The sequence below is a fragment of the Bacillus rossius genome, chromosome 18, assembly GCF_032445375.1.
Source record: "Bacillus rossius redtenbacheri isolate Brsri chromosome 18, Brsri_v3, whole genome shotgun sequence".
Lineage (NCBI taxonomy): Eukaryota > Metazoa > Arthropoda > Insecta > Phasmatodea > Bacillidae > Bacillus > Bacillus rossius.
In genome coordinates this window covers 2583525-2605797 of record NC_086345.1, presented here as the reverse complement: position 1 = coordinate 2605797, position 22273 = coordinate 2583525, and the positions used below count along the sequence as shown (strand labels likewise).

The 22273-nt window shown below is 36.8% G+C and overlaps 1 protein-coding gene across 1 annotated transcript; it reads right to left on the bottom strand.

Annotated features, from left to right (window-relative positions):
- Window positions 1-6609: 6609 nt before the first annotated feature.
- LOC134541109 (serine/arginine repetitive matrix protein 2-like) lies at window positions 6610-14531 on the bottom strand. The gene is made up of 3 exons (XM_063384278.1): window positions 14406-14531; window positions 11189-11400; window positions 6610-7487 (listed from the first exon to the last, which is right to left on the bottom strand). The coding sequence occupies exons 2-3, from the start codon at window positions 11240-11242 to the stop codon at window positions 6786-6788; spliced, it is 756 nt and encodes a 251-aa protein (XP_063240348.1). The 5' UTR covers window positions 11243-11400; window positions 14406-14531; the 3' UTR covers window positions 6610-6785.
- Window positions 14532-22273: the final 7742 nt, after the last annotated feature.

Below are 22273 nucleotides of genomic sequence, written 5' to 3'. Positions count from 1 at the left end.
ATATCACAACTGTCCCAGTGATCATAATAAGCATCATCAGATTTATTTATTATAACACGACGTTTCCATCGTTTCGGTCACAGGACATCGCCACATTCTTCGATCTTGTCAGCTCTAGGTGCTTCATCACAGTCTATGCCTTTGTCAACAGCCTCAGAGTCACTGTAACAATCACTGTAGAAGACATCCTTTTAACCCAGATTACCGTATGAATTCGCTATCGATGATGTCGAAGTGTCTACATCGTCTTCATGCTACCTTTTTAGGAGTCCATCATTTTTACAAAGAATGGAGGATCTACTGAATATAGGCTTGAATGTATTCTCACTTTTCACGGTGTTGATACTTCCATTAGTTTCAGTCTTCCCGAAGCCATTAGCATCCTTCAATTTATGTTCTTCCTCACGATCGGGTGAGCTAATACCATCACGCTCAGGACAAGGAAAATTATTGTCGTAATGCAGATCACTCTTCTTTAGTCTAGTGGATCCATCGGTGTCCTCTATGCCGTAAGTAGTCTTGACTTTACATGTTCTACCATGTCTTTTAAGCTGTCAATTCGTGTTAACAACCTGCTACAACGATTACAGCTTAACATGTTGCGTAGTGGGTTTCTAGCACAATCATTCTTCTTATGACGTCTAGCTTTCCTTCTCATGACAAAATCCTTGCCACAGTATCTACAGCGGCTTCCTTCCGATTCAGCTGCAGATAATTAACCATGATCCATGGTAGCTTCTGTGACTAATGTTAGATACAAACTGTCAGTTTTCTCCAATTGGAACCATTTCTTAAACATATATATATTTTTAAATAGTTCATCAGCGAGAGTTAAGTTATCTAATGCAAAGCAAATTGATGCAAGTAGTTCTGGCTGTCATCAACAGATGTCGCCACGTGTTGCTTGCAGGTAAATAATATCTATTTCATTAATGCGGGATGCGGAATGGTCACTATCGATCGCAAAGTAAGATTGACTTCGCTAGACTCCAAGGAGAAGGAAGTTCGTCCTTCCTGTTAGTGCTTCTTAGATTTCTCAGAGATTATTATTATTCGACTGAGTATTGAATTTTTTTTTTAATTTCTACCTGATAAAAATATTACAAGTGTTGATTAATTAGCAGAAGTTCACTAATTAAATGCAACCTTGAATAAAAATTACATGCCTCATTAAGTAAAAGAATCCTTCATGCAGAGATCAATTTCTCATCAGTAACCAGAAGCACTAAGAGAAAACCATCAGATGTCTAGTCGGGAATAATCAGAAGCACCCAGAGAAAACCATCAAAATATTGTCAGGAATAATCAGGAGCACACGGAGAAATCCACCATAATATTGTCAAGAATAATCGGAAGCACTCGGAGAAAACCATCAGATGTCTAGTCAGGAATAATCAGAAGCACCCAGAGAAAACCATCAAAATATTGTCAAGAATAATTAGGAGCACCCGGAGAAAACTACCATAATATTGACAAGAATAATCAGGAGCACACGGAGAAATCCACCATAATATTGTCAAGAATAAACGGGAGCACACGGAGAAAACCACCATAATATTGACAAGAATAATCGGAAGCACACGGAGAAAACCGCCACAAGTTTTCTTTGATATCATAAAATACAAAAAAAAATTAATAAAAAATTAAAAGTAAAAACGAAAAAAATTCAAAAACTGATTCTGGCTTGTACTAGAACTCTAACTTTGCACATCAAAGAGAAGTTCACAAGCTAGCAGAATGTTTGAATTTTTTTCGTTTTTATTTTTAATTTATTATTATTTTTTTTTTTTTGTATTTTATGATATCAAAGAAAACTTGTGGCGGTTTTCTCCGTGTGCTCCTGATTATTCTTGTCAATATTATGGTGGTTTTCTCCGTGTGCTCCCGTTTATTCTTGGCCTATTGAAGGATTTTAAAGAAATTATTTAATTTTTGGTAGGTATTAACTTGCTCTTCAACCTCCCTTATTCAATAGTCCGTTTAAAGTAATATTTTTACATTTTAAGACCCATAGTACGATTTTTTCCTTTTTTTGTTTTTTATAGAAAAAGCAAAAAAAAATTTAGTACTAAGATGTCCAATTTAATTATTATTTTTTGTTTTACGTGTGTTTCAATATTTATATATTCCAAAGTTGTATGCCTTCAGTAATATTTTCATGTTCTTAAAAATTGTTAAATTTTATCACATTTATTAATTAACTGTGAAGTAACAAAACACAAAATTGTCCACTTATTCAAAAAAAAATATCAAAACAATTGGATAAGTTTGGTGCGGCTTCGTGTAAAGAAGTTACAGAACTTAACAGAGAAAATCAAGCAAATTTTAATTCCAATAAAAAGGTCAATGTATATAATATAACATAAAATGAATGATGTTTTGTCATACCGATTTACTTATTGCCTACATTTCAAATTTAACATGTTTAAATTCTTAACTGATTAGTTAAGAAAGTTTCTGAATAAATAATTTAGGATGATGATGATATGAAATGATGGTTTACATGTCAGCACAGCTTGCAATTACGTACCATTTCTTAATATTAAGTTTGATACTAATGTTAAGATAACGATTTGAATCCACCAAGATTTTGAATTTATATATATAAATAACTTATAATAGTATAAAATATAGATACAGATGAGGTTCAGGAGGTAAAAAAATTCATTTTATTGAGTCATTGGGATACACATTGCTAGTGATAGGTAAATTTAAGTTTAAGTATAGTTTCTGAAAGCAATAAAGTTTATCTGAGTTTATTAAAAAAAATATTTTTTAATAACCAAACTTTTCAAATATATGAACCTGAATATTCGTTTAACTATGTAAATTCAAAACTTTCGGCAGTTATAAACAATAAAAGCATAAATGAACACCATAGTGCGTAGACTTAAACGTACATGTAATCTCTGCGACGGAATCAACATAGCCTTAGAACTAAGCATGAACATCTGTGATATTGCTTGTGTGTGCTGTTCTTGCACTCAGTCGCGTGACAGGAAGACAGGGTCTTGTGTGTTGTCAGTTGAGGAAAACAAGTTTGGATCAAGTACCCAACATATGCTGCTTCATACAGGAACAAATAATAGTTACCGAAACGTCACCAATTTTTTTTTCATAGAAAGCCTACCGTGTTCTAACGTTCTGTCATAGTTCTATCGTCCCAATGATATATATATATAGCCTCATCAGTGGGTTTGACTGACTGCGTTCTTTCTATTCTTCTTTGTTTACTGTTCTTTTCCACTTTCTTGTCATTGTCAGTCGATTTAGTATCTTCGTCAGAATTCTCTATGGTGTCTTAGATGCAACATTTGACATCGGATAATATTGGGAATTGTGATCCCTCCATGAGGTTTTTCATAGACAACAACCGTAAATCATAAATGGCTTATGTCCAACAGTTTATAATAAATCCTCCCCGTTGCAAAAATCATTCAAAGAACGTGTTTATACAAACACAAAAATATAGCAAAATTCTTTACTGCATGACATAGGTTATGGATAAATTATATTTTTGTGTCTCATTGAAAGTTATTTCATATAGAGGTAATACTGTTGGAAGCTATGTACCAAAAGTTTAAGGACTCTTTCAGAGATGCACGAGAAAATATGAAATTATATAATATAATACTATCTGTTTCCTTGATAAGAAAATAGGAAAGGTTGCATCGTGCATGAATGACGAGAATATAAATACAATAATAGAACCTCAACGAATTGGAGGAATTTAATCAGGTTTGTTTTGTTGGCCAGTACATAATTGTATGAACGCCTGAAAAAAGGAATAGAAAAACTAAATTGTTAACTATGAACATAAAATTTTTTTACTTGATTTAAATGGAAATTTTAATGCATGTTTATTTGTCATTTGGGCCTTTGGAAACCATCAGTATTTTGAACACAGCCTTAATATTTTGTCTAGGGGTCTTTAAAGGCAATAATTGTTTTGTTAAAAAAAATAGTTATTCAGCTTTGTTTTCAGCTAATATGATTTATGTAGTGGCCAAGTGATGCTTTATGTAGGTAAAATTAGGTTAGATATATGGAACTAGACCTTTATTAAAAGCAGGCTATTATATTTCCTTTTATTTTCACATCTAATCAAGCCCACTTGATAAATAATAGATAAATAGATAAAAAGCTTATCATCGTAGTAACTAATACGTATTAGAATCAAGTTATAAATCATATAATTATGATAGAAAATAATATAATTATTTTGTATCACAATAAAGAAAAAAATAATACTTTTTTGGACCAATACCATAAATTATCAAAAGATTTCCATACGCAAATCTAGAAAATGCTGAAAGTTCTACATTTCGTACCACCAAGATTCGCATGCATTTAGATTCACTACGCTATTTTTGAGTAAACAGTTTTAAAATTATTAGTCGGAAAGCAAGTTATAACGTTAATTTATTAATACTAATAAAATTGTTTACTATAGTTAAGGACAAATACATTATCGTCAGTCGCTTCTTCTTGTAAAATAAAAAATCTAAATTTTTGAAATTGTAATTTTTAACAATTACCGGGATGAATATAAACGTTTTTGATTCACGGAGATTGTACAGTAAATGTGTAACATTTTTACAATTTATTCAAATCACTACTTATAAAATAGGAAATTTTAATTACTGTGCCGGAAATTAGGCATTTCGTCACATTTTTTTAATTTTTTCTATAATTTTAAAATATTTTGGGGTTTCTTACTTTTTAAATTTATCTCGTTGTTAATGGGGGTGATTTACTTTTGTAAGGCCGGTGTACGCCACGGATTTAAACTTTGTGCCAGTGGACCGAAGCCCCTTCCCAGGGGGCCAATCTGATATTTTGCTGTCTAATGTGGACATGGTCAGCCCGGTTGAAATTTCTCTCGCCTGCAGTCACGTCCCGAGTTTGTAATTTTAATTCCCTGCATGACCAAAACTGCATAGAGCAGCTTCTGGGCTGCAAGCTGCTACTTCTCAGAGAGCTGCTGAGAGTAGTAAGTCTTGTCACGCACACGTATCCCATGGACGGTTGTTCCCAGCTTCGTTGCGCCTTTTGTTTCCCCCACCCTTCCCCCGTAGTTCTGAGAAATCCAGGAGCAGTGACCTGACATGAACTTAGCCAAGAGACCTAAAGAGACCTTTGCGAAACCTAGCGGCAGAAAAAATCAACTTCACCCATGGTGGCCAGCGAGCTTTGACTACGCTCGTGACACCTGGCGGCGAGTCAGTTCACCGCCTCCGTTAGTTCCCCTTTACGCCGCCAGAGCGCAGCGCCGCTACGCATTATGGACCTATGCTTCTTCCTCCCGACCTGTAGAAGTCGATTGTTTGTTGCTTCCGGTACCTGCCGGTAGAGACCGCAGCAGTCGCCCTTTGGCGCGAACTACTGAAGTCGTGCGTACAACCACTCGGACACCTTCGGAAATTTTCGGCCTAGAACCGAACCTTCCCCCTCCTTTGACCCGGGGCCTCACCGCCCTATTTAATTAGGAGCTTTGTCCGCCATTGCGGCACTCAGTCCTCTGATCGCGGCTACTGACCACGTCTTCTCGACGTTCTCTGCTCTAGGAGGTTTTTCGCGGGAATTGCGAATTCGGGTGCAGAAGAGATGTAGTCAGTTGCTCTAAGGGATGTGATCCCATTGGTTCAGTAGTCGGTCAGTAGTAGTAATTAGTTCAAGTCATGTCTCTAATTTTTAAGTTTAATTATATTTTTTATTTTTATTTTTCTAAATTTTCGACTTCGTTCGCGCATCCGCGTCTTCTCGGTCCGCGGCATCCTGATGTCGGCGCGAGACACCTAGTGAGCTCCGAACTCTACACCCTGGTTGACAGGGTCGAAGTGCTGGAGAGACAAATTGCTCCCAGCTCGTGGTCCTGCACCTCCACTGCGGGTCACGTTAGAAGAGAGGTTTCTGCGACCCGACGTTATCTTTTGAAGACCCACGTGGTTATGTAAAATCAACATCCCCCCCCCCCCACTTTCTAGCTACGAACTACATTAATCGAATGAATAGCCTACCAGCGAACAGTGCTTTCCTCAAGAATATGTAGAATGAATAAAACTAATCATCGATGTAATAATTGGATGAATTTAATTTTCGTGTGATACTTATAAATTTTTGTTTATGTAATTGTTTGTTGTTAAAGTTGAGTATGTGTTGTTATACTAATATCGGGCCGGCCCTTTCTCGAAAAACTTAAGTATATTGTTAATATAATTAATTGGGAAACTTATAAATGCCAAATCAAATGGAAAACAGAATTCATTATTTAAATTTTTAAATAAAACAGGGAACATATAGACCAAGCTACTTGTGTAGTGTTAATTTATTTATGATATACCTTCTTCCCTTAAACGATCCTCAGCTCCCAAGTTTCTTGTGTCAGGGAGTTCCAAATTGTCTTGTTCTCCACCTCGTGCCACTTCTGGTCAATAACTTTATTTTTCTTATTATTCTTACCCAGCAAGTTTCCAAGGCTCTTTTTAATTAATTAAAAAAAATTTAAATTTTTAGCCCACTAGGGGCGTTTCATTACATAATTGATGTTATTCAAAAAATGTGAATAAAAGTCATTAAAAAATAAGGCTTAAATAACAGCAATGTAAATTTGTTGAAATAATTTAATGTGACTGCATAAGTTAAGATATCATTGACGATACAAAAACTAATAAAATAGTAAACTTTTTTTGTGACATAAAAAGGTAAAAAAAATCACATTTTTTAAAATTCTTGATTGATGAACTAATTTCACGGCATGTATCAATTGTCTGATAGTTCGGCGTCTAGCATTTCGGTCGACTATGCCTTATTTTGATCACTACCTTGCACTTGCACCGCGGGCATATCAAAGCTATTCTCGTCTTGGATCTGCTCTTCGCGAATGTTCGTTTCCTGCACCTGCGTTTCTTCGGGTCTTTCCTTCTTCGCCTGACCGACCTGGCTGCCCTGCCCCTCCGCGCCCCCCTGTGCATCCTCCTAGACGCCGACCTCCTCCTGGAAGCCGACCTCCTCCTGGAAGCCGACCTCCTCCTGGAAGCTGACCTCCTCCTGGAAGCCGACCTCCTCCTGGAAGCTGCTCTTCGCCTGAACGAAGACTTCTTCCTGGACGTCTTCCTTCTTCTCGACACTGACCTGGCCCTCGACTGCCTCCTCCTCCTGGACTTGGACCTCCTTCTCAGCGATCTCCTCCTGGAACTCCTCCGCCTGGACAATCCTCGTCTTCGGGAGAGCGACCTCCTCCTGGAAGACTTGCGCTTCTTGCACGCGCTTCTTCTCTTCCTCTTCTTCCGAGGACACACGCAGGGCTGCAGCAGCGTCTCCTGGTCGGGCGGCTGAGCCTGAGCGGCGCAGAGCCGCCGGCTCCTGAGCCGGAGCAGGCGCTGCGCCTTGCCCCCCCGCAGGGCGCCCAGGCGGCTGAGGCTCGAGATGGCCTCCATGATCCTCAGGTCCGTCTCGCTGGGCAGCACGTGCACGGCGGGGGCTGCCTGCAACCGTCAGGTGTGAGACCTGGGTCATTTAACCTGTAAGTCTAAATGAAGTCAATATGTGTATACATATTTGGTATTTTATTTATTATAATTTGTAAATCATCAGAATATCGTATTGAAAAGTTTAAATATAATACACACATTACGTTATTCAAGTTGTACTTGAAAAACTGTAATGAAAATTGATATGAATTAACTTACGATATGTTACTAAAAAAATCAAATACTTTATAAGGTGACTTGCGTTTTAATACCACGAATTCATTACTTGTGAAAAATTTACAGGAAAAGTACTAATGAACAAAGATTGATAAATACGTCATCGATTATGGATTTCACACCGACGTTTTGTTGTTGTACATCCTCGTCTTGCGCGAGGGAGTACTGTCACCTAAAATGATGTATAATAAACATTACTGGTCCTTTTTTACGTTAGTGAATGTCAGTTTTATGTTAGTTCAGCATGATAGTAAAATACTTCCCATACCACAGAATTTTAATACAGCATGCGTTATGTAAATAAATGTAAAACCTACCAATGGTTCATCTTTTAAATTAGTGAAATGCATATACAAAAAAATTAGATTATAAAAAACTTTTTAATATCCAGTAATTCTACCACGGAACCAAACGAGTCAAAATCGCAATGGGGAACCTCTACAGGAGAGTACAATATCTGTTCCTTAAAAATGCTGCGATTTCCATCAAATTCCATATGCGTTTCCCTGACAGGAATGAACATATATTTTTTCCGAACAAGAAGTATTTTTACAAAAGCTACAGGTACATATCGTAAATGGAATTACGATTGTCTGGCTCAAATAAAGCATTGAATTAAATACCTTATAAATTACGCTAAATGCTTAATAAAAATGTTTTGTATTACGATATTTTGTACAATTTAAAATGAACTGTATACACATACTCTGTAGTAAAACAAATATTGCTTAATACGGAATAAGTCTGGTTTGGCTCTCATGTACAGATGTATGCACTACAGAGATTTTACAAGCATATGTTTCAAAAATGGGAAATTTTTACTATTTAAAGCTAAGAAATAATTGGTATGACATAAAAACCATTGAAATAAATATGGAGTCTCTTTCCCCTTAAGGTGAAGAATCACACGCCATTTTGATTTTGTTCATTTTCTTATCATTTACTAACAGTAACCGGCAATTCCTGTAAATTTAACACTCTACCTCCCTTGAATCGGTTGTGCTCTCAAAAGTTTATGAACGGGTATTTATTACCTGTAAAATAATGGGTGTAAACTTTTGCGCAAGTGCTTGAAACCACCACCTGCACGACATTCAACACCCGTTAAAAAACACTTATAGTATAGTCATTTGGTGGTTATACTTGGAAAATCTTTCGGGATTATTCAAAATTGGTGATTTTATAGATTTTGATGTGCCCTTTCCGAATTTCTACTTTGCCACCTTGTGTCTCTGCCACTCGTGCCACCATATTGAAAAAAAATGCCGCCTTAAAGCAGGTTTTTAACAATATCTCCTTTCTTACTCATTTTACGATAAAAAACATTTATACACAAAAATTAAATTAATGAAATTTTCTTAATTTTATGTAATTACTCTATTTTTTCGTAAAATCAATAGTTTTGGTGTACGAGTGCCGCAAATTATACTTCAACACGCATCTTGGCTATAAAAAAAAACTCATTCATCTAACGTACAGTTCTCACATTTAGCGACATCTCCTTCTCTTTGTTTTTCTTGATGGTCCAGGTGTTGCGAGTTCATCGTCTTCAGTGTCGATCGAGACCAAAATTTCTTCCTCATCATCCACGATAGGGCTATCAGATTCATCGCAGTCCTCTTCGTTTTCAATTCCATCACATGTTTGCTCCAAAATAGTCTCTGTTTCTTCCTCTTCATCACTATCATGTAATGGAACTAGCGAATTATCACAAGCCCCACGGCAATTCGTGCATATAATGGAGCATTTCAACCCAGCTTATCTGCATCCACAGGATTTCTGACATCTCTTTTTGCATTAGCAAGAAATCAGTCTTAACATAGTTTCTGGGGCTGGAGGCTTGAGTGTCGTAACAGGAACTAGCCCCCATTCTTGTTTCTGTTCCACCCCCATTGTTATATATTTTTTTTATTCCCATACCACTGCTGAACCTGGTGTTAGGTTCGAAACGAATGTTGACGCGCTGCTGCTTCTGTTGGTGGCAGCGACGCAATATTAAATTTGCTCTTATATGCTGATTTTGTGAAGCCTGCATATATGTAGTCATTTAAAGACATGCTTTTCTTATTTTTTACGTCACTGCAACCGTACAATTCGAGAATACAGCGTTCTCCAGCTTTAGCAATGATCTCTGAATCAGCGTCCGGATTTTTAAATACTTGGATAACTTCATTTAAATTGGGATTCTTCCGGAGTACAGTAATTATCTTCATTTTTTCTTGGTGTATATGAATAATTGTTTGCCGCACTATTACACCAAAGCTATTTATTTAACGAAAAAAAGTCGGTTTACGGACGATAGTTTAACGTGACGTCATAACTGATGAAATGATTGCATAGTTTTATGAATAAAATTGAATAATTTTTATAGAATTATCACTATTTTGTATGGATACAAAGAAGGAGTGAAATGAAATCTACAATTTAATTGATTAATTTACTTTTATTTACAGTCATTAATTCAAAAATGTTTATTACTTTAACGAAAAGATTATTTTAACTATAACTTTTATACATGTTTAAAATTTAACTTCAAGATCGTCGAGAATGTTTTACGCTTTTTCGCAATTACACATTTAACGACGAAGTTTGTTCGTCGTGAAATTAAACGTAGAATTTAATAAAAATGCCCTTGCAGTTAACAAAATAAGTATTAGTAAGTTTAAGAAAGAATTTAGGCTTTAATATCCAACTCAGACGCTCGTGGTGTGCTGGGGCCGAGATTAAAATTCGTCGAGAATATTTTACGTTTTTATGTCTTCCAGTGCTCAAAATGATATGCAATTGTGGCCCCGGCCACGAAATTTTATTTATAATTCATTAATGATAACGCTCCTCACGATAAACAAAGGAAAATATGTATTAACGAGTGCCTGGTTGTCGCGGAAGCGGTTAGATAGCGCGATTCGTTTGGTTCGCGTCCGTCACCGTAGATAGCAGCACGGTAGGGGAATAATATTATTTCGTTTTTATAATACGATTTTATAACAAATACGCATCCCAAATACCTACACCAAACTTATTTATAATGTGTTACAATATATTTTAAAACATTGTGCAAAAGATCCCAGGTGTAATTTCAATTATTATGTGTAACTGTAAAACACCATTATTCGTACAAAAGCGTATTTGAAAATTCAACATTTATTTTAAATAACCGTACCGATTGTGCTGAAAATCAGTGGATGAACGTTAAATTACATAATATTAATAATTCAAACGACAAAAACATGATTTGAAAGTCAAATCGATGGTTGTTACAATCGAGTGGAAGAGAGATGCGGCGCAAACGTACAATTAGCGTAACGGGACACACCGTAGTGGGACAATGTGCGTTACGGGACACTTTTTCTTGCGTGGAGCCGGCGTTCATCGATTTATTAGACGTCACGTCAAAAAATTGCATGGTGTGCGAGACCCCAGCCGCTAATGGCCTGGGAGTGTAACAAGAGGCGGGGACACAGAGGCTGTGAGGCTACCTGGTCGGCACTGGCGGCGCCAGACACACGGCTACGAGGCAGCTTTCCCCTCATGGCGCTGTGTCCTCTGGCTCGGCGAGTCGCGCCACTCTGCTGTCCCCGCGTCACTCTGCTGTCCGCGCGCCACCCTGCTTGCTGTCCACGCGCCACTCTGCTGTCCGCGCGCCACTCTGCTGTCCGCGCGCCACTCTGCTTGCTGTCCACGCGCCACTCTGAAATTTAATGAATGAATTTTAGAATGAAATTTTAGTAACACTACATGAAATGGAATCGAAATAAACCAATATTAACGAAATAAAGCGATTTGAATTGAAATGAAGTCTATGAATCGATCTATTAAATAGTACCAAAATAAATCCCTACAAATGATTGAAATATTATGAAATGATATGTACCTATTCATATCAAAGTGAAACAATCGAAATAATCTAAAACGAAACAAATGGAAATGAAATACAACCAAATGAATTGAAATATAATGTATCAAACTAAACGATTGTTAACAAAATAAATAAACAGAAATGTACTCAATTGAATAGAAATAAATGAAATTCAGACAAAATACATAAAATGGAATCAATATAAACCAATATTAATGAAATATCCAAACTAAGTCAATGAATCGATCTCTTAAATTGTAACGAAATATGATAAAAAGTATTGAAATCTATTGAAATGTTAGCTATCTCATAACGGGCCACTCTGCTCCGCCGCTCCTCCAGGCACACACGCAGTTAGCAGCTGTTAGGATACGGCATGCCGCGACGTAGCTAATGCCACATTTTAACATCGCCATCGCCTCATTGTTCCATACAAAACATTGCTTCGTAACATCTTGTAATAGAATCTCCGTCGCTAAGAAGTCGTTCGAAACTGTTTCCTCAGTGCGAAAACTTCACTTCAGCCAATGTTTCGAAGATGTAACCAACATTGAGCAACAAAACTGAGCATTGAGGAAAAAAACTTTTTTACACACTTAGCATGTAATCATGCGGACATGGCCACTCCCTGGTCATAACCAATGATTCCTTTAGGGCCAAGGAGAAATTAGTTTTCAAAGAAGAACAACATCTTTAGACGCTGTGATGCAGTTAGTGACTGTGTGGAGGTGCACGCTGTGATGCAATTGGAGGCCACTTTATACTTCACCTTCACGTTGCGCAATCTTCAAACATTACGAAAATAGTTTTTGGCCACACTTGGTGACTGTTAGTAAGTATGACTTAGAAACTTACATTGTTAAACAGGTTACTTAGATAACATAACCGGAATGCGAACTCCACACCTCTGCGAATACCTACTTATAATGCATGCACACACGGCGCGGACAACACCCGCACAGCAATGACTTCGCGCAGGTCCATGTACGCCCCCTCCCCCAGTGACACGAACCTATTTTGGTACACGGAGTACTCATTCCGGGGGCTAAATATGGGTTATGTTTTTTTATTTTTTATTTTCGAACTTCCATAAGAAAAATAATTATCATCAAATTTATTCTTGCATATTAAGTAGACTAGTACCATATAGAGTGCTAATCCGGGCATATTTGTTTTTGCAAGGAAGATGATAATTTTAATTTCAAGGGAGACTCTTTTGAAAGAAAATTTTTTTTCCGTGATGTCTTTCAAATTATAACTCACTACAGACACCCCCCCCCCCCCCCCCCAAAAAAAAAAAAGAAGAGTTTCAACTGTAAGTAAAGAGAAGATTGACAAACGTTTATAAGCTAGTACTGTAATAATATTCGATGTTAAATCACCTGTGGGATGGACTCATTAGTCAGATTTATATTGTGTAAAATATTCCCTGTTCATTGGCTGCTGACTTTTGCTTCGTCTTAACTGGGTCTCTGGTTGGCCCGTAGATCCCTAAAAAAAAACTCGCGTGGTAATAGTGGTAGCATGGGCGGCGGCTAAATTGGAAAGTCATTGAATTTCAGCGCAGTGCGAAATAAATCAGCGATATGTCCGTTCTGTATAACCGTAGGACATCAAGTTGGCGTGAATTGCAGAGGTCACTTACTCACGGGCCGCGGTCTGGCGGGAGATCGTGTTGGCATGGTTGACTGCTGGCTAGTGTTTGATTGGCCGAGGACTCCAACTGTTCAGGCATGGTCCCCACCCGTTCTACTGGGCTACGTGTTTAACACCAGCTCTTTGTTATTATTGTTAACATAACGTGCGTAACACACGTTATTGTTGGCAGTAGACTGCCCTTCAAAACAGCCGTTCATTTTTACGTAACCTCAAAAGCGTTTGAACGGACCTGAATAATTAGAAGCCAATAAATACGGCCGTTTATTTTTCTAGAGATGATTGTCATTACAGAAGTATGTTAATCATTGTAGGTAACGTTTCCTTTTTTTTGTGGTTGACTGTGTTTATTTCAAGTAAATGAATGTTGTTAGCGCACAAACCCAAGTGCGAAGAAAACAGTTCCAGAATGGCCCGTCCATGTAAGGCAATGGATTCTCTGGCAGACGGCCGCCAATTACAAGGGAACAATCGCTAGCGCTTATATATCTTATTACAATCTAGTGAGCGTCCAGATTTTTACGCGAAAAATACACGCCCCTAACAATAACCAAATTTAAAAAAAATTGGAGTATGAGTGTTGTGTAACCAGAAAAAAATGCACCATATGGCAGCCGCCAATCACACAGTGGAATCGCCCTGATGATCGATCTATTAGAATGTGAAGTCTACCGTGGTGCAATAAAGTGTTGCAACATAATTCGGATTTCTAGTTATTACAGTTGAATTAAAAACTAACTTTTCTACAGCTTACCTGTTTTACGCTAACGTAGTATGGTGAGAGAATATTTTGTCACTAGAACAAATACAGAATAAAATACTAATATCTATCCACAATCCTTCTGTGAAAATACCTCTACGGAATTTAAAATTAATAATTGTGTAAGGTACGTCACATTTGTTGTGGATTTACAAATTTTGGTGTATTATTTAAATTAAAAAAATACGTCTTTACTTTTTAGTATAAATATGGCCTCGGTGGAGATATTGCTACACATTTATCTATATGTAAAGCTGTGTAATAATTGACTATGATGCTTTGGTATGTCTTGACATTACGATTTACCAAGAGTAAAGGTAACAATTTGGTTAACTATACACAACAAGGTCCTAACTTCAAAATATTAATGACAGAGCATATATAAGTGTTTAGGATTGAATCAAGCGTAATTATTACTTACAATTTACGTTAGACTGTCGAAGACTTGTAAATTTTAAAAAGTAATTTCTTGAGATATTTTCCGAAAAAAACAAAATTATTTATTGGGTTGTCGTAGTTACTAGTATGGGGCAAAGAGAAGTATGCTTTTAGAAAATGTATTTCACTCAAGAAATAAATTATTGTTATTTGTTTTCGTATAGATTAATTATGATGAGTATTTTCCATAGAATAAGAACAGAGTTTAAAAATTGCTGACAAAAAAAGATTTATTTTTAACTTTGTAACTACTATTGAAACTACAAAAATTTTTATTTTTGTAGCTACTAATGGGCCTTAAATAAGCGAAATCATGTCATTCTTTAAGAACATATATTTTATTGTTTACGAATTTAGTTAAAAATATTATCTAATAGTAGGCTATTTGTAACATTTCGACTCAGGGACAGTTTGTTCAGCAACTCAAGTTGAACTGTTACAACACGGCTGTGTCTGCTGAAGTCACACATGAATCACAGTAGCAGGACGACGCGACGTGAAACACGCGATGCGACAGCTAAATATCGCATCACTGTGAAAATACATTGTATATTATACATATCATGTTTCTGACCATTAAATATACACCAAACATACGACAGTCATCAGCGTTTACGCGTTTATTTTAATAAAGTATTTGACAGCTTACAACAGGCATTAATCTTTACTGTTTTTAAAATTAAATTACTTGAAAAAAATATGTGTAATCAAAATAATGGGTCCCAGAAAAAAAAGTAATTTTGTGTGAATAAATTTTAAAATATCGCAGATAAATTTAGTAAACCAAGCCTTCAAAAATATTCGTATAATACTTGTGTTACCAATGCACAAGTATAATCAGGAGGTGACCACGTATGTATGATTACATGTTAATTATGACAAACATTTTTATTTTAAGCTCATAATCTGTGCCATGTTGATTGGACACCCAATATATTGACTGAAGTGTAGGGTCTGCATTATGGAAACAGTTTCAAATGACAGAATTTCACGGAATTGACTGAGTTTAAGGATAGGGATTCTAATTCAACCTTAAAATCATCATCAGACGTGGTCAATCAATGTTTCTTTAAATGTTGTGATTGTTGCAACGTAGCGGTGACGAGATAAAAAAAAAAGTGACTTCAACATACGCCACAGCATTTCATCTCGTGAAAATTCTAACGCCATAAGTATCAAACCAGCTATCGAAAGAAAACTGGTTGCGATCATTCCCGCAACGCCACAACCGTGTGGCGCGGTAGAGAGAGGAAATATTTCCCGCCTGAAGACTGCCACGCTGAGTCGCAGTGTGTGGAGCGCGATCGTGTGGGAGGTGATAGCACCGCGCTGCTGTGGGCACTGCGCCGTGTCAACATGTGAACATTTGTGAACATTTGGTTTTTCAACCGTACGAAAACCCAAATTGAACCATTATTCATTAAATGTTTTTTTCATGTTGCGTACGCACCAAACTTACTAAAGTCATGAATACATGCTGTTATATTTTTTAAGATATGTTTGAGAGATAAGTTATTTCAATTGTAATAAAAAATTAAAATCAAAATAAAAAATTAACATTTCAAGGATAAATTTTGTAAACAAAACATTAAAAAACTTATATAATAACATAGCCAATGCTACAGTTTAATCAACATTCTGAAACAAATTTCCGAAACAAATTTTATTAACGCTGCGCCAGCAAATCGACGGAAACAGGAAACAAATTTCTAAACGTGGTTTTAGTCGCATCAGACAGTTTGGTTGCACAGAAGTCATTGTTCCAGCATGAAGCACAGAACGAGCAGCCAGACGCAGGCTGCGCTGTGTCGGAGGTTAGGCTGTCCCGCAGCCTCCGGGCCGTGACGTCACACCCACGTGATTTACGCCCCGCCTCTTTCCCGCGCCACAGCACCATTTGTAGATGTTGCGTCCCGCGCGGTGATCGACGACCCGACCGTCGAGATATCTCGATTAATTGCTTGATGGTCGCCGGGGGAAGAGGGGTGCCCAAGCCGTGGGTGCCCGCGCGCAGGGGGTGGCCTGACGCGTGTTCCGCTAATCAGGACCATCACCCCCCTGCCCTTCGCTCTCGGCAAACATCCGACCACCCGGACTGATAGGCCAACCGACGAAACAATCAAACACCCTGCCTGGTACAACCATGTGCCCTCCTGCGCCGTGGCAATAGCAGCAAAAATCTCGTCCATCAAAGCAGCGGCCTTTTTCCCTCTCACCGCCGCGGCAGGAGTACCAACCTTGTCCAGCTTGTCGCTGATATTTTCCCTCTTGTGCTGCAGTGACAGGCGTACCAACCTTGTACAGCTTGTCGCTGATATTTTCCCTCTTGTGCTGCAGTGACAGGCGTATAAACCTTGTACAGCTTGTCGCTGATATTTTCCCTCTTGTGCTGCAGTGACAGGCGTACCAACCTTGTACAGCTTGTCGCTGATATTTTCCCTCTTGTGCTGCAGTGACAGGCGTACCAACCTTGTACAGCGTGTCGCTGATATTTTCCCTCTTGTGCTGCAGTGACAGGCGTACCAACCGTGTCCAGCTTGTCGCTGATATTTCCCCCCTTCGTGCTGTCGTGGCAGGCGTACCAACCTCATCCAGCTTACCGTGTTTTTTTTTCTCAATTGTGCGGCCTTTACAGGCCTATTATAGGCCTATTATAATAAAGCTTGTTTAGCACAAATATTGTACCGAGAAGTATCAACAAAATGAGTGTGAACTTTCCACTAACCTTTCTGTAAAATACATATTAAATCTAGCCTATATTTTTTGTCAAAGAAGCTCGCAATATTAAGATAAAATACCTAACTCTTTTAATGTAGGTAATTTCTAAAAACCTTGAATTTATATTTTTTCTAATAATTTTTTAAAACTCGTTAGATTTTAATAGTTATATTTTAGCCCAGTTCTTGACATTGAATATAGAAAATTTACATTTGAATAAATCATTACTTGCGCAGGAGAGCCACCTAGAAAGAATTTTTTTCTACACTTGAACTAACTAATGGAAGATATTTTAGCTTTTAAAAAATTTATTATTATTTCGAAGCGAATCAGCTGGAGGTAAGTGTCCGAGTACGAAAAACCCACATAAGAATTCACATAGTTTATGATAAGGCACTTTGCACAAAATTCTGTTTTTTTAAGAGCTTGCTGCAAAGTAATAGATGACACTTCACTTGCTTTGTATCCGAACTTTCAACACTATTTGTAAGATTGTGTGCTTGCATAATGTGGCGTCCACATCTACATGATTACATTACTTGTGTAAGGAGCCGCTTTATTCTTTCGCTTATTTTTTAGCCATATTTGTTAGATGGCCAAACCACTGGCCGAAGTATAGTGTTTGTCTTTTAGATACTCTTTCAAATGTATTTTAAATGAAACTGACGTTTATAACAACGCATATTCTACTCCATGCTTATCAACCATTATCAGGCGTGATCAAGTGCATTTTTAAAAATGTTTGGGGCAAAAAAATTTGGCGATAGCGAGGTCAAATATTGACTTCAATTACGTCACACCATATCGTCACCTGTCCATCTTTAACTCTGTGGGCTTATGTGTCCAAATAATATACATAAATATTTGGTATATTTCCTCATACTATTGTGTTTACTTTAAAATTTAAAAAAAATTGATAATTTCTTCCTACTGATGATACAAATATACAATGTAAGTTTTAAATTAATGTTTTAAGCCCTTTTCATGAATTTTTCCTTAAATCATGTTAATTTATAAATTATATATATATATACATATTACTAACTTACAATACTTGGGTTCGTTCGTGGCAACTTCTGGATATTGCTGATATTGCACCATTGTCAGACATTTTTGTGAATATTTCAATACTTTTAACTAAAAAAATGTGCATTGAATAAAATAAATTTTTAAGATACAATTCACATCAAAACTTCATAAATTTGAAATTGTAATATTGCAGAAAGTACCACAAGAATCAACACAGTGTCCAGCCTTAAGGATGGAATAGGGCTGACACTTATAGGAGCTGGCTGTCCTATCCGATGGATGGGGTATGAATTGGTGCGGGAAACGGGAGTACCCCGAGAAAACACACAGGCCATGGCATCGTCCTCCACATTTCCTACTTGCAAAAATATGGGTTAGATTCTACCGGGAATCAATCACAGTCGTCCCAAGAGTTGTTGGGGGGGGGGGGTTTGTGTGATTGTTTTAACCACTCGGCCACCCACCTCTTACTGTAGTTAAACGTGATATTGAATAGTTTAAAATATAGTTTTAGTACGATGATTTTATAACTCTCGTTTTAGTGGGTTTGGGGATATACTACCTTGATGTATTGACAGTTATCACTTTTTGTTTCATTTTCTGAGATAACCTTTTTAAAAATATGTCAAACATGCAAGTTTGTAGCTAACTTTAATTAAATTAATTCATCTCTGACATTTTGACATTCATTGAATTTGATTAAATATACAGAATGATTAAAATTAAACCTACACCATTTTCCCCTTCATTATAGATAAGTACTTATATTATTAAAATATTTTGGGAAATATCGCATATTATTGAGAAATGTATAATACTGGTATCAATTTTCTTATCGTACGTGTGATTAGAATAATAGTTATGCTTAGTACTAATAATAAATACAATTACCAAATTAAAAATGTAACCCTCCCATTTGATTAGATTCGTTTATATGAATTGTTTTACAAAATTTTTGGCAATGTTATCATGGTTTTCAGTTTTGGGTGGTGTGTGCCATAAAAATCACTGCTTCTGTTATAACTTAGTGAAATATAAACACTTATCTATTAAACCTCTACTTAGAAAAGTAGAATAAATTAATATTTTAAAAACTAAATAAACGCGCTTTTATTGTTTTATGGACTGAAACGTAAAAAGAATCTTTACATTTAAGTATTTTTTTTCAAAAGCAACAGAATAAATTATAAATCTGTATAATGAAATATTTTAATAAATATAAAAATTAAATAATAAACAAAACAATTAATTTCATTGTGTTACTGCCCTTGCACCTACCCTATCCAATTCACAAGGACAAAAGATAAAACCGAAAAAGGTGTGATATCTACCCTATACACTCGGTAGATAGCACAAGCTCAACACCCGAATAGTTTTCAAAAAATAAAAATAAAGTAAAACTTACTGCAACACAATACGAAAAATGCACGCATAAATCCAGACCGAGAGTTAAAATTAATGATCTTAAAAACAGTTCCTTGAAAAGCAGAGCAAAAAGATAATGGTGTCAAAGTGGGCATTTGCTGAAATAAAATTTTATTAATCATACTAACTGTGTTTTTATTTTACGTAATACTTTAACGAAAGATTTGGTATCCATTACAAATGTAAATGCTCCAGAAAATCTCATGGTAGAGGTTTGATTAAGCGCAAAAAGATATAATTCTAACAAAATGAAATAAAAATATTGTTATATAAAATTTGACTACTAGTAAAACTATTTCAGTTAATAATATAACAAACTTCTTATATAAGGACTATCCCGACCCTGCCTGCCGTTCCTAAAACCTACAAAGATATATTACGCCACTTGCATTAAAAAATAACTACAAAAAAATACTATTAAAAAATTACAGCAATTTACAATATAACGAAAAACGCTAGCGGAGTGCGCGAACCTAACACTATAGAAATTTAGTCCTCTTCACGAAGAGTAAGCTGTACAACGGTGACGGAGTTTCTGTCCATTTCTCACAACCAACACCCAGAATAGTTGGAGCAGCTGTACTTTCAGTTTCCTTCGTGGGCGCACCGCACACACTCGTGGCTAATTATCAAAACAGCCATTAAAACTTCTTGCTGCCAGCAATAGTTAAGTCTAGTCTGACCCCGACAGCCGATCAATACGTGCTCGAGGCTCAACGTCTTTCAATCCAGGTATCGAGGACTTGTCCACTCCACGCCCGACCACTGCTGTACAGCAAACAGACGTCGTGTCGTCTCAAATTGTCAGAAAAAGTAAATCAAACATGGCGCTTACCGCAGCTAAACTTCATATGAGCTAGTTTCTTCGTTTATTTACTTCTCTCATGTCGTCGTGCATCATAGACAAATGCAAACGACTTATCGCAGTAGCCGCAAGTATGTCTAGTCGACGAAGAAGATCCTTTCAGACCAAACCAGACACTGATGTTGCTTCAGTTGTACCAATTCCCTGTGTATTCTTATGCACATCGATGCATCGTTGTGTAGCGAAACCTTTACTTTCTGTCGGACAGCAGGGCCTTTGCATGTCAAGTTCTGGCTTGTGCTACAAATCTAACCCTGCTGAACAAAGGAGTTTACGAGCTCCAGATGTTGTTTTTTGTGATTTTTAATTTTCATTTAATGACAACTTTTCTTTTTTTCTTTTAATTTTATTTTTATTCGTTGTGTTTAAATGATCTTTATTCAGGAAAACGTGTGTTTTTTTTACCCTTGTGCTTCAGATTATTCCTGTCAATGTTCTGTTGGTTGTCTCCGTGTGCTCATGATTATTTCTGTAAATATTTTGATGGTTATCTCCGTGTGCTCCTGATTTTTTCTGGTAAGATTTCTGCTGATGTTCTCCGAGTACTTATGATTATTTCTGGGAACTCAATCTCTTAGTGATTTTTTTTTTTTACTTAGTAAGACTTGCAATTTTACTCAGCTTTTGTATAAATTACTTTTTTTCTGTTACTAAGTCAAAAAATACAATATTTTTATTAGATAAAATAAAAATAACAATTCTATAGATAACTCAATCAAATAATATGCCTTTCGACGACTGAGAATCACAATCATGCAAAAATAACTTCCTTTTCCTAGGTGTCTAAGCAAAGCCCTCCTTCTCTTGCGATCGTGAGTCAGCATCCTGCGTGTCACATGGAAGTGCGAGTGTCTATACAACATGACAAACGAATAGATTCATTACTTAGACGATTACTATGACTTGAGACAGCTGAAAAATATTTACATGCGAGACGAATTTCCTTCTCCTTGCGGTTGTGGGTGAAAATCCCTCATCCCACATAAAAAAGCAACTGCCTTTACGACACTTCATGTGGCGCCAACGTTTGCAAGAATCGAGACTACTTGTAACCGGTTATTTGCATGAGATAAATTTACTCTCGCTGTTGAATGGAGCTATTGTAGCCAGTTGTAGCCTTGTAGACTCGTATCCTCGTAGCATGTGTTGCCATGCAGCCTCGTAGTCTCGTAGTATCATAGTCTTGTATTCCTGTTTCCTAATAGCCTTGAAGTCCTGTAGCCTCGTAGTCTCGTATCCTCGTAGATACGTAGCCAATTGTAACCTGGTAGCCTCGTAGCCTTTTATTCTTGTAGTCAAATGTCGCTGGAGTTATTGGAGCTGTATCCTATCATATCATGTGACCGATCATAATCCTGTGGCGAGATCGTATTCCTGTGACGAGATCGTATCACACGAAGTTGAATTTTATTTTAAATGTGCTTCCTTTTTGTCAAATGCATGTAAAGTGTGTTTACTGTGTGTTCATTGCATATTTGCTGTGTGTGTATTACGTGTTAGTTGCGTTTTTATTGCGTGTCCAGTGTGTACTGTGTGTTCATTGCGCGTCCTTTGTGTGTACTGTGTGTCAAGTGTTTACTGTGTGTTCAATGCGTGTCGAGTGAGAACTGTGTGTCCAGTGTGTACTGTGTGTATTGCATGTCCAGTGTGTGTACTGAGTGTCTATTAAACTAATATGTTGGCATAATCCTCTATACTACAGTTATATCTATCACATTGACATCCGTCAAATTGTTGGCCGGCTTGGCCGCCATTTTAAAAATATTTAATTTTAATGTTGAAATTCGAAATTATTTTTTCGAAACACTCTCATT